Source organism: Mandrillus leucophaeus, unplaced genomic scaffold (genome assembly GCF_000951045.1).
Source record: "Mandrillus leucophaeus isolate KB7577 unplaced genomic scaffold, Mleu.le_1.0 Scaffold560, whole genome shotgun sequence".
Taxonomy (NCBI): domain Eukaryota; kingdom Metazoa; phylum Chordata; class Mammalia; order Primates; family Cercopithecidae; genus Mandrillus; species Mandrillus leucophaeus.
In genome coordinates, this window is record NW_012106031.1 from 1,501,979 (window position 1) to 1,516,262 (window position 14,284).

General features: G+C 36.6%; 1 protein-coding gene across 1 annotated transcript in view; it reads left to right on the plus strand.

Moving 5' to 3' along the window:
- The window catches only part of MAN2A1 (mannosidase, alpha, class 2A, member 1), a 162,313-nt gene that overhangs the window by 136,773 nt on the left and 11,256 nt on the right, over positions 1-14,284 (plus strand). Inside the window, exons 18-20 of the mRNA XM_011998208.1 lie at positions 564-705; positions 3,252-3,385; positions 10,702-10,896. Coding sequence (XP_011853598.1) covers positions 564-705; positions 3,252-3,385; positions 10,702-10,896 — 471 coding nt within the window. The remainder of the gene's footprint in view (positions 1-563; positions 706-3,251; positions 3,386-10,701; positions 10,897-14,284) is intronic.

A 14,284-nucleotide genomic window follows, 5' to 3' on the forward strand; every position in this document is an offset into this window, starting at 1 on the left:
TTTGGAACTATCTACATTGAAACTAATCAAAAAGAGTAAGCACTGAATGGTTTTTAAATATAAATATGCATTTGATTATAATGTAATATCTTAGAAGATTTGGTGTGGAGATCTGTGTGGTATTTATTAAAACCAATTCAAGAATAATAAGAGATATTTCTTGAAAGGGGATAGAGAGCTATTATACTTAGCATTCATTACAAAAGCAGTATGTTAGATTTAGATGAGAAATGAATACTTAATACTTTTATAATTTGTTTTATGCAAATATTGGAGAGTTAGAAGACTTTTAAGCATTTTTATTCTGAATTTAAATAGGAATGCCTATTTTAAAAATCTGGGCAAGTTCTACCTTTCCCACCTAAAAATTGTTTTCTAATATCCTTGTGGTTTTTCTTTATATTGTTTTAAATAATGCTTTAATTTTTAAATTATTTCTTCCATTGAACAAAAAAGGAAGCTTCGTCTTAAAGCTCTTAGAAAGAAAAATCACCTGTCCTCCAGTTTTTAAAAGAATATATGTAAATATCACTTTTTGTAGATGGAATTGTTGTGTTTTATAGATTCAACCTAGAATGACACTGAGCAAATTGCCTCTTCAAGCAAATGTCTATCCCATGACTACAATGGCCTATATCCAGGATGCCAAACATCGTTTGACACTGCTCTCTGCTCAGTCTTTAGGCGTTTCAAGTTTGAATAGTGGTATGTATTGCTTACACTCTTTTTCACTCTGAAAGGTTTCAGTTCCAAGTGTATACTTTTTCTGTTGGTCAGATGTGGTATAATCTCTAGTTAAAACCTCCCTGTCTTCTTTTCAGCTTTTTTCTTTCAGCAACCAGACTATTAAGTTTGGGTTTTGTGAGAACAACATAAAAAGATGAATCTCCTAAATCTTCAGATGAAGAACAGGAGACCTAAAATTCCATGTAAAGATTTCTTTTTAAAGATAATTTGCTTCTCTTAATAGTGTTTACTTTGCAGAGGTCTCTGTCATCATCATGATTTAATGGATGTGGAAACTCAGATTCGGAGGTTTAGATAAGTTGCCTAAGTTTGCAAATTTGGGAAGTCGTGGTTCAAACTTAGGTCCTTCTGTGAATCATGGTCTTTCTATTCTGCTACCGCCTGAAAGAAGGAAGGGAGTAGAAATTACAGAGATACGGGGATAAAGAGGTATGGCTTTAAGGATTCCAAAAGAGAAAAAGTGATGCATAGGAAGTGAGAGAAAATAGTCAATAGACACTGATTAATTTTTGCAAGTCTTTCTATTGAGAGACTTGGATCTTTTATAATACATATTTTTAATTGGTTATCATACATGGTATCATTGGTCTTCTTTCTTACATTCTAAGAGTTCGTAGAGATAAATGTCTGAAGGAGCCAGATAAGTGAGTGCACATGCCTAGTGTGTCCTTTGACACAAGCCCACTTTTTACATGAGGCGTATACATGCGTTCTGTAACTTACACACACACACACAAACTGCTACTTCTCATTTTTCTTTGTGGCCTTCATTAGATAAGATCATGTAAACTCATGCCATAAAGACATGAATTCGGTTATGAAAATAGTAATGACTCCACATCAGGGATCCAATAGGGAGGGTTAGAGACTTGAGCAAACTGAAGAGCATGTTCTCAGTGTGCAGTGGGGCAGCATTGTTACTGTGTGGTTAGAGGCCCAGTGTTGCTAAATTCAATTTTTGAAAGAAGAGTCAAGAAGTCTGGAATTTTCCATGAAGTTGTTCAATCTGAAAAATATTGATATCATTTGTTAAAAAACACTGTGTTGACAAAACATAAAACATTTTTATGCCCTACATGACTCTTGAGCCACCCATTTTTAAACACTGCCTTGAATTCTCAAAGCTGTGCCCTCAGTAGAGGACTAGACAGTAAGACTGAAGCCGTGATGAACAAAGCAGCATTATCTCAGTTCCTGGTAAAGACAAGCTAAGAAATAAAGTTCCTCTGTTTCTGCTATAGCCACCAAATACCTTAGTATTTGAATTAAAGCAATTCAAGTACAATCCAGTAAATCACTAAGTGCCAGTCACATATGTACCAACATTTGGAGACAGGAGAAGAGTTAGAAATTGCCAAGAGATTGATATGCTAAATTGAATAGGTATGTTATGCCAATCATACCTATCTACAGCTTGTCACTTCACACCCAATTTAATCCCTGAGCCTAGGGACTAAATCTTAGACAGTTGTCTTTTAAATTATGAAGGTAGTGACAATGAGATTTCTACTCATCTTTGGTAATTTTAGGTACTAGATACATAAACTCAGAAGAAAGAAGCTAAACAGAGTTGGTATGACTATGTAATAGTAGTAATTGTTAGTCTTTTGTGTTTGCTATTTCCCTTTTGTACCAAATGATCATTTAATATAGTAATGGATATGAATGAATATGCATGTATTTTTAAGTATATAACATCAGTTTTCTAAGTCTTATTTGAGTATTAGCTTAAGTGTGTGTGTGTATATATACGTATGTGTATATATGTGTGTGTATATATATATGTGTGTGTATATATATATACGGCTCTAGTTGGTTTTTTTAATTTTTTAATCTCGTAATGATTAGCTTCCAAAACTTGAGCTAGGGGAAATATGGAAATATTGCATAGCAAATGAAGGAACCAGGTATGACCCCTTTTAAGCCAGAAAGGCAGGACAGTGGTGCTGCCACTAACACAATATCAGAGAAGCAAGGGAGTATATCATGAGTGTGTCCACATTCTAGGGCTTCTTCAGCAACCTGCTTCATATCAAGTAACCTAAATTTTATTTGTAAACCTTTTTTAGACCTACCCATCTATGTGTATTTTACTACTCTCTGTGTGATGTACATTTCCTAATAAACCTCATAAGCATTTTTTATTCCAAATGGTGCTACTAAAAGTTTTGGAGAACTTAATTTACTGTTTAGGTTAATGTTTTGGAAAAAAATTTTCATTTAAATTTTGATCTGTCCTGTCTCATTTTTAAATTTCTTATCAGATATTGTGAAACATTACTAAAGAAACACAGAAATACTCTTCTGTTTTATGAATTTGTAGGAGCTACTTTGAGCTATTATCAAGAGAAAGCCCATGGTGTAGTGGGTTGTATAAATCCACCTCCTTGACTAGAGGGGAAATTTAGAGCAAGACATCATGGCTTCTACTTAAGTGATGCTCAACGAATGTCAGTATTAAATAACTCTGGTCAGTTTTGCTTGTTTGTTTGTTTGCGTATTAGGTCAGATTGAAGTTATCATGGATCGAAGACTCATGCAAGATGATAATCGTGGCCTTGAGCAAGGTGTCCAGGATAATAAGATTACAGCTAATCTATTTCGAATACTACTAGAAAAAAGAAGTGCAGTTAATACGGTATGAAAAAATAACTAGCATGATCTGATACTGAAATTACGACTTTCCACTTTAAAAATTTTTTGAATCATTTCCAATATTGAGATTTCTTTATAGTGAATGTGGCCCACATTCACAGAAAGAGAACTCAGTTATAAATATCATGTAAGTTTTGCACTTAGGTCTTTCTATTTTTTATGTTTGCTTATTATGTAGATAAAAAATAATAACAGGAAATCAGCTTCGGTAAATATTTCTGAAATTATTTTGAAAAAAATAAGAATTGAAAAATTGAGCTAAATAGAAGTTATAGAACTTAGTCATATACTTAGGAGATTAAATTTGGTAAACTTTATTTGAAATCTTAGTAAAATTTATTTGAAATGTTAGTGTACTTATTCTAGTCTTAGACTCTTCAGTTGAAAATGTATTTATATGTAGGTTTTCCATGTTTGATTTTTATTCCTCAAAGCAAAAATCTAGTACTCTGTGTTGAATGGTCTGGCACAAGCCCAGCTGGACCTGAATGACCTGACGATATGCTTGTTCAGGTAAAGTTATCTTCAGAATTCTCCATAAGTTATCACGCACCCTGAACGTGGGCTTTTACTTTTTGCTCTATTCTCCTTTCTGCACTGACCATTGCAAGTCTTTTCTACTCTTTTCAGCCAGTGACTGCACCTGTCACTTTATAGAGAGAACAGCCATTAGACGGGGCTCTCTGTTCCAGTTACCTAACATCTACTTCCACCCTTCCCGTCTTTCCTCCCGATACGTTAAAAAGAGACTTTACTATCCATCATCCTAGGCAGATCCCACCACTTGTCCTTGGAACTTACTCTCTTCAACCACCTCAGCATCCTTTTACTATTCATTCTCTCTCTCTTTCTCCCTTGCTCCTCATATCCAACACTTCCTGGGAGATTCTTTCTGTTAGCTTTTGAACACTCTTTGTTTTCTTCTGTTAAAAATAGAAATGGAATGCAGCCTTCCTTCAGACTCTTACTTCCATTTCCTGTAAGCTACTGTCCTCTCTCTCCTAACCGATTGAGCCAGAGTTTATCAGATGAGTTTATTTCATCACTTCCTTCTCACACTCAATTTGTTTCAGTCTGGCTTTAGCTTCCATCATATTATGAAAGAGCTCTTTACGATGTCAGTAGATCCAGTGGATATTGACTTTTGTCATCTTACTTCACCTTACAGCATTGTTTGACACTGGCCATTGTCACTCTGTAAAATACTGCCTTGCCAGGGGTTGTATGGATCTATGCAGCTTGGTTTTCCTTCCACCTCTCTGGCAGTTCTTTATCTCTCTATTAGTTCTCTACTCAGCCATTAAATCTTAGAGCTCTCAAAGCATGGCCCCTGGCCTTCTCCTTTTCTTATTTTTTATGCTATACCTTGGCAATCTCTTTTACTCCCCTGGTTTTGTTTGCATCCTCCACACAGGTAGAAGCCACTAATATATATCTCCAACTTAGGCTTGTCTCTGACCTCCAGATTCATCTATCTAATTGCTTCCTGCCTGTTTATAAGGACACCTCAAGCTTGGCATATCCAAAACACTCATTATCTCTCTTCCCTCCCAAACCTGACCCATTTCCAATGTTTCCCTCAGTCAACAGCAACCACCGTCCATCCAACTCCAAGACAGACATGGGTTCTGCTTGATAGACGCTTCTTCCCATCAGCCTTTTCTCACAGAGTAATTGCCGTCACCTATCTATCTCATTGCCTGAATATTTCAAATTTATAATCTTCTTTACTTCCACCACCCTAATCTAAACTAACTTCCTGTATTTCCTGGGTCTAGCCTGTACACATCCACCCTGTTCTCTTTCTGCCATATGTCTGTTCTTAACCACCCAGAAGGCAGAATGTTTTTTGTTTTTTTGTGTTTTTTCAAAGCCAAATCTAACTTTATTGCTTCCTGTTGAACCCTCTGATATCTTTTCATTGCTATCAGTATAAAAGTCAAAATTTCTTACCATGGCCTCCAGAGCCCCTCATGTTATGGGCCCTGCATGTCCCCTAGGCATTGGCATGCCTTTTACTGTGTCTGCTTTAGGCCCACTGGTTTCTTTTAAGTCCCAAGTACTTTCCATCCCCTCCTCCCCACAGCACTTTTGCACATGGCCTGTTATCCTCTGCCTTTGGGACTCTTGGTGATAGTTCGATTAGTGCTTACTTCATCACCTGCTTCTGGACCAGATTAAAAGCTCTTACCCTATGCTGCCTCCAAACTGTGCATCTCACCTTCCTGCAAGTGTGTGATTATTTGACCCATGTCTTTTTCCCTCCTTTGGACCATAAACTCCATGAGAGTGGGGATTGTGCCTTTCTGTGCTTCTAGGATTGTTCCTGGCAGAGGACATGCCAAATATATGTCGTATGAATGAATATCCAAATGCATAGATGAATGAACTGTTAGAGCACATTTTGCCGCTGTTTTTTTTTGCAATTCCTGCTTATTACCTTGTCTTCATATGCATGTTCCTTTCCCCCTACTAGATTCCAGGAACTTGTTGCCTTCATTTTCATATGTCCTTATATGTGGTAGATATACTTTAAATAAAATACTAGTTGATTGAATTAAATGGCAACAGCTAATTAAAGCAAAAATTCTTCCAGTATTTAGAATATCTTAGAAAAAAAAATTAGTATCCACTTTAGATGTCAAGAGCCATACCATTCTTGAGACTCATGTTTTAAATCAATTACTGACAAGACAGCCTAGTTTTAAGGACTAAATCTGCCTAAGAAAATCATTGTCTGAGTGCTGACAGCTACTGTCTTTTGCTCCTCCTGAAAAAGTTTCTGGTTTATATGACTTTATATTGACACTAATCTACAAAATTTCTGTTAACTACAACAATAAAAATGTTCACATCAAATCAATAAAGCTTTGACTTAGAAGTGAAATAATTTGTTTATTCCCATTCAGAACTCCTTGGATAGTAATTGATTTAAATTTAATCTAATGTTTTTATATTGGTTAAATTTTTCTTTTACTCAAGTATGGATTCTGGGCCTTCAATTAATGGTTTCTTTTAAATAAGAAATGAACTAGAGAAGAGAAAATACATTTTAATGTCTAGTGAAAATAATTAAAAAGACACTTAATTGAGGAAAGTTAATACCATGTAACTTGAATTTTCTAGAAAGCGTTCTTAATTTCAACTCAGACTCTAATATCTAAAATAATGATGGAGGGAATTGAAGAGGGGGGATACTTCCTGAATAGGAAGATATTTTAATGGGAAGCCCTGAGCATGACAGAACCTCATGGAAATAATCCCGAGCTAAGTGGAAGTAAGTCCTGTCCTCAGAGAATTCTGCAGAGAGTCAGTAAAAACAAGGACTTGAATGATATCCACTGTGTGATATGTACAGGTGTCCAGCGAGGACTGTGGCTGCACAAGTTTGACCATCATTTATGCTAATCATCCTCAAAGGCCAATAGAAATGGAAAATAGGAATCATCTCTTCGGCATTGCCAGGATTGAATGTGTCCCCCAAGAGTTCATGTGTTGAAAACTTGGCTACCATTGTGGTAGTGCTGGGAGTGGGACCTTTGAGAGGCTTTTGGGTCATGGGGGATCTGCCCTCATGAATGAATATCATGGGAATGGGTTAGTTATTGCAGCAGCGGCTTTGTTATAAAAATGAGCTCTCTTGCATGCACTGTCTTGCCTTTCCACCATGTGATAACACAGCAAGAAGGCCCTCACCAGATGCCAGTGGCATGTTCTTGGACTTCCCAGCCTCCATAACTGTGAGCTGAATAAATTTCTTTTATAGATAAATTATCCAGTCTGTGGTATTCTGTTATGACAACAGAAAAATGGACTAAAAACAGGCATTGATGGCTTTAGGATTTGTTTCTTTGACCGTTTATCCTTACCTCTTTCCTGCTACTGGTTGGTTAATAAGGCACTGAGCTAGGAACCTTGGAAATGTTCAAGTGTTAAAATTGTGTTGTTTTACCTTTAAATATAAGGAGAAGAAATTGGGAGAGATCAGATTAAAATCTTAAATGCTTATATGGTTTAGAAAAGTGACAGCATGAGGGAGGTCAACGATAAGGGTAAATACTTAGGTGACCAGAAGATCTACATTAAACTTGAGGACATATCCCACTAAGACCCACAACTCAGCTCCAGCTGATTGTTTCCACATGGGACTGAATGCCTGCCCAGGGTGACACAAATTTCCAGTTTCTTGGGTAAAAACCAAAAAATGTGTTTTGGGTTTTTTGGGATTGATTTTTTATTATGAATTTTTTATTAAAGAGTTGGCTTAAAAACAACAAAAAAACTTTTCAATACCATACAGACCTACCAAAATGTGTATCTTCAAATTTGCCCCATAGTCTTCAGTCCTGGGCTACAGATATTTACCTCTAAATGTTATGATTCAATGTATTATTCTTCATTTTATCTCCTTTGTCTTTTTACCCCACCCTTTCTCTCTAGTGTTCTTGTTTCATTTATTTATATTGCATTTGCTTATTAAATTAATAGATTTACTTCAACAGACTTATTAAGTTCCCACCATGTTTCAAGTCAAACTGAATAAACAAAGGTAACTTTAAAAATGGTCTCTTACTATCTCACCATAATTTAACAGAATTTGATGTAAATGAAGTAGAAGCCTTTGATGTTTAAGGATCGTTTAACTCAAAGTGAGCTTAATTAAGGGCACCAAGGAGTCTAGCAGGAAGTTCTGACTTATGGAATAAGGGCTGGAACCCAGTGAGGAAGAGCTGTACTTTGTGTGGTTTAGATCAGAAGGTGCTAGAAACTTTCTTTAATGTCAGGCAGGCTGCAGAGAGAAAGCTACACTTACACTATCTGAAGCCTTCCAACTAACAAATTAAATAAGATTTATAGTACTAGATTAGTTAAGTATAAGGCTGGGGGATTCATTTATAACTTAAACACATAAACTTTCCTGTAGAAAACATGTTTTTAAAACTTTGGGTTTATCATGTGACTTAGAGTGGAAAGGTAACCTTTGTAGAGATTAATTTAAATATCGATGGTTCAACAGTTAATATCTTGTTGAGCCTCTTGTTGCTGTAAAATATGATAAGAAAGTACATGAATGGCGGAACCCTGGGTGAGACTTTGCCACTCCAACCTGGCGGTGTTATTTGTTCATGGTGCTCTTAGGGTAGTGAACCACAACTCTTTTCTAAACTTCCTTAGCTTGCTAAGGATAGTAAACTACACAGTTTTTAAATTATTGAAGTCCTTAACATCCATGACGTTGTTTCCTTTTAAAAGACTGCCCGTCAAAATGTCTTTGAAACCGAATCTTGTTTTTTTAATGCAAAGGTAGTTAAAAGGTAAAGCTTATCTTTTGATTCTAAAGGGAGCTCTGTTTTCTCTATAAGGTTGGATGTCTGGGGTGGCAGTTTCCAGCACAGGGTCACAGAGCAGTGTGTGGCTGACTCCATGAAATTTACCTGGGGAGGCTTTTCAGCTTTGCATTTTCAGGACCCCACCTCTCAAGATTTTGTAGATTTGGGATAGGACCCAAGAATCTGTGTTGATTAAAGGTACCCTAAGTCATTCTGTTGTATGGTTAATTTGGGGAAATACCAATGGTTAGGAAGAACTAATCTGATGTGGAGGATTGGTATATATGCACGTTATTGTTTCTGAGGTATAGAAGATTAATCAGGAAGTGTTCTGGCTATTCACTGGAGTGGCGAGGAATTACTCCAAGAGTGTAGAACAAAGCCAGAGCTTTCTCTGAATGTTTCTTGACCTAGAGTGGACTTAATACTTCCCAAATTTGTTTTCTTTTCTGTTTCAATCTTTTGTGTTTTATTACTCGTGAGTGACTTTGTCAGCAATCCTAACCTAGATTATGAAGTTCTTTGATCTTGGAGAGTACATTTAAAATATCTTGTTGAAATTATTCCTTTTATTCATGTTATTCTACAAGCTGCATTAAATTTCAGTATTGTTGGAGAATATTATCTTACATGCTTTATTTAATCTTTCTTTTAAAAAAATGTGGAATGAATACATTTTTTACAATTCTTTCAGACCTGATTTTTTGTCAGTGTCTTAATATTGCAGTGTCCCTCTGCTGTCTTAAATTTTTCTTTTTCTCTCTCCATGGTCTGAATTGTAATGACATCTAATGTTAGCTTCTGGCACGATGCTAGTCACTTTTTGCTCGCACCCTTCTGTGCAATGCTAATCTGACATTCTGAATTTTAAGCTCTATATCTCTATAAATCCTGTCTCTTCACACAGATCAGTAGCCAAGCCTTTTATCTGAGCCTTATATTACAAAAAGGATGCAAAATCAGAAGATATCAATGGAGTAATCATTTAAAAAAATAAGATACAAAATTAAATTTGGTTCAAATATAACAGGTGATCAAAGGACCTTTCTGCATAAATTATTTTCTAAATTATTTGTGTCTGTTTTTACTCTTTAGGCATTATTGGTTAAGATTCTACTCAGTCATTGACTTAATTTTGCATGTCGTCTAGCATATTTAATCTACCAACATTAGTAGCTTATTTAATGTTTGAACCTACAGAAGTGTTGCCTTTAACCATATATCACAGCAAAGACTAAAGCATTTTAAATTATATGGAATAATCATATACTGTGTAAGTGTGTGATAACTTCAGTAACGTATTTAACACTTCTACTTTTGGAATAAAATAGTGAAACAATGGGCATTGATTTACCAAGTTGAAAGAAAACCATCAGATGATCTAGGCATGCCACCTATGTTATTTATATTTTAAAATTGGATTTATTTTGAGAGTTTTGTTTTCTTTAAATTCTATTATTGGGTAACATTTAGTTCCTATCATTTGGTAACATGGATGGACTTTAGCTTTGAATCAGTACGTGCCTTTATGGTCTTGTTAAGGTGTATAAATGAAACCACAAGAATATGGTGGATGAAACCTGAGAAGGGAGATAATATTTGATGATGCATAACATATAATCTATGTACAACCCAATCCTTATACTTTGAGAGTTTTGTGATAGGTTGATAATTTTCATAAAAAGGTGTGCCTTGTCCTAAAATGTTTGTAGGAAATGTTTTCAGTATTTTTAGTATTAAATCAATGGGAGAGATATTTTAAACATATGAGTTAGGTGTGCACTGTTTATTTTCTTGTATTGCTTACAACTAAACTTGATAGTTTATGGAGTGTTTTCTAAGACTGTTATTTATAAGATAAAACCAAATTATTCATATATTTTTATATTTAAACCCTCTCAGATAGTTCTTTAATGTGATGAGAACTGGAAATACAGACCTCTTAAACATTTTTGTTTTTTCTTGCTAGGAAGAAGAAAAGAATTCAGTCAGTTATCCTTCTCTCCTTAGCCACATAACTTCTTCTTTCATGAATCATCCAGTCTTTCCAATGGCAAATAAGTTCTCCTCACCTACCCTTGATCTGCAAGGTGAATTCTCTCCATTACAGTCATCTTTGCCTTGTGACATTCATCTGGTTAATCTGAGAACAATACAGTCAAAGGTATGTCTCAAAATATGTCTTCTTTTTTTTTTTTTTTTTTTTTTGAGACGGAGTCTCGCTCTGCCGCCCAGGCTGGAGTGCAGTGGCGCGATCTCAGCTCACTGCAAGCTCCACCTCCTGGGTTCACGCTATTCTCCTGCCTCAGCCTCCCGAGTAGCTGGGACTACAGGCGCCCACCACCCCCCCCGGCTAGTTTTTTTGTATTTTTTTTAGTAGAGACGGGGTTTCACCGTGTTAGCCAGGATGGTCTCGATCTCCTGACCTCATGATCCGCCCGTCTCGGCCTCCCAAAGTGCTGGGATTACAGGCTTGAGCCACTGCGCCCGGCCTCAAAATATGTCTTATACAAAATTACTGTTTGTTATGTACTTGTTTTAAGGGAGTAAGGAAAGGGGGAAAAAGTATGCTTTATTATGCTTTGAGGAATTATTAACAGGGCTTCACCTTTAGCCGAAAGCTTCATGCCTTTCATTTGACTATTGCTCTATATTTTAAAGCATATCCTGATACTAATTTACTCTTAAATTCTGTATGGCAAGCAGCTCAGGAAATATCATTAGTAGGTGGACAATCTGGGCCTTAAGTTTAGCACTACTGACTTTTCCCATTCATTTCTCCTTATTAGACAGTATCTCTCAGAAGCTAGAGAAATAGTACTCAGTTATTTCTGTATCAGAGACTTTGCATTTTCGTACCTTTCTCTTGAGAATCACTGCAACTTAGTTTCCCATTAGAAAACCAACTGTTTAGAAGAAATATTAGAGGAAAAGCATGGGGAAGTTTTATTAGGTATGAAATTTAATTTGGTTAGACTGCAGTTATATACATACCTGTTTTTAACATCAAAAAAATAGCATTTGGAAAGAACAAGAATTAGACATTTGACATTGTTCTTATGTGTTGCAAAGCTGTTTTGATATTGCAAATTGACATAGATTTAGCTAGAAATAGTAAGTGGTTATGGATTCTGTGGAAAATACCTCATGGTAAAGGCCTAAGTATGAAAAGAAGAGGATGCTCATGTTTAAAGAACATATAAGAGGTGAGAAATGTTTAATTTAGAACAAAGAACTAAAGCAATAAAGTAAGGATAAATGCCTATAATTTGAACGTTAGAGATTTACAACTTTATGTCTAAGATATAGCATAAAAAATATAATTTCTTTTTTTCCTTTATAGATTTTTAGTTGAGACACTTTTGAAAATAAAGGTCAGATAAACAGGGGAAAAATAGCAATAGTACATTGTACATGCTGTACCCGTCGCTTGAGAGAGGCCTCAGTTCAAAAGTGTATTTTTCCCAAGGCAGTGGTCTTGGGACTTTGCCTAAATAATGTTTTAACAAACAGCCATAAATCCTCTAGAGACAAGACAAAGAAGAAAGCATCTTCAGGCTTCCAAAAGGCAGGAAAATGTGGGAGGATAAATTTATGGGAAGAGTGAAGTCTGCTCCTAGATGCTCTGGCACTGCTGTCTCAGCTGATTAGCAAGCCTTGTAAAGGGGCCTGTCTTTAGACAAGAAAAGGCAGAGAGGCAGGGCTGAAGACCTCTTGTATTTGTAAATTGCTGTCCTGCCATCAAGCAGGCAGAAGAAGGGACAGAATGGCCCCCTGGTTTTTTTCCTTCTTCAGCTCAATAATCCTCAGTTTTTTGAGAGAGAAGTATTTTGGTTTCCTTCAGAGATAAGGAACTTATGCTTGGCTATGCAGGCAAACATATATGACTTGTAACAATGACTACAAGCAAATGCTTAAGGCGTGTGTGTGTGTGTGTGTATATATATATATATGGAAAGGCTTTTTAAAATCATATGAGTGAACTTGCAGGATTTATTTCCTACCCGCTACATACCAGTTACTGCCATAGGCACTAGGGATACAATTGTGAACAAAACAGACAAATGCCCCTTCCCTTCTGGAGCTTAGAATCTAATGGGAGGAGAAAAATAAGAAAAAGTAAGAGAAATATATGTTAGATGGTGTTAAGTGTTATGAAGGAGTAAAAAGTGAAGAGCCATTCAGAGGAGGTAACACAATTTTGATTAAGGTGTGTAGAGAGGGCCTCACAGGGGTGATAATGGAGTAAGAATCTGAAGAGGGTCAGAGAATAAGAAACTCCTGCAGATTTCTGGGGGTAGAGTGCTCCAGGAAAAGAGCAAGTGTGAAGGCCCTGAGGCCGGAGAGATATGTGGCCAGAACAGAAGCTCCATGAGAGCTGTGCTTGTCCTTTATTCATTGCTATATCCCGGTGAAGAACAATGCCTGCACAAAGGATCTCAAAAACTACTTTGAATCAGTGAATTGTATAGATGTTTTTTCTAGGATTCTGCTATGGTTTTTTTGTAGGTCTACATTTTGGCTCCCTGAGGTGTCATGTCATAAATTAATGGGCTAAAAGAAATGGAAAGAATAGAGTAGAGGGCATCAAATACTCTGGGCTTCAGGTTACCACCGCCCAGCACAGATGGTAGAGGACATCAGCGACCTAAAGAACCCAGAAGCTTCTGGGGAGGATGGGTGGTCACTGTCCCTTAGCCTCACTTCTAGGGCTCCTCCACTGTAGTTGTTTTAAATGTGATTGTTTTCTGGAAGCAGCTGGAGCTGACTAGAGTCAGTGAGCATAGGGTTTTACCTTCTGTAAGCAAAGCCTGGAACTTGTTTTTTATGTCACCTTTTTTTAGTGGTCACTCACTTCTTCACATCCTTCCTGCTTTTGACTGTTTTCTTGTAATACAAATCTAATCCCTTCTCAGATGAAAAATCCCATTGCCTCTGGAATTGGCTCAGACACTGAGCATTCAGGCCCTCCGCAGCCTGGCCTCTACTCACTGCAGCCACCTGGCTTCCCGTTGTTCTTCGTGCCTTTGGACAGGTGGGCCACCCTCCCTACCTGTGGGCTGAGTGACTGCTGACTCAGCTACCATTTATAACATGAGGTTAATGTCACGTATTGCTGTGTCAGGTCTTTTGCTAAAAACAGATGAAATCCTGTTGTGAAAGCCTTTTGAAAACAAAAGCACTTTGTAAACATACCTTGTTATCCTAATGATACTCCAACTTGGGTGCAGATTGGGGTTTTAGCAGAGGGAATAGAGAGCAACTTAACAACATAAAGATTTGACCAAGAGGATTAAAAACTGAAATGTTAATAATGCCTATTGATAACCACCATGCTGGCACATAATCATAACTAAATACTTGAGAGTTTTGCATTATCATATAATATCAGTTGGTGCCAGTTCCTGTGTTAGCCTTTGACTCTTAGCACATATTTATAACAGTTGTTTAAAAGCCCGCTAGTAATCCAAGAGGAAGGATTGGTCCATTCAAAACCACTTCTTTGAAGAATTGCCCTAACCTGATAATAGAAAGATAATCATTGAAGGGAA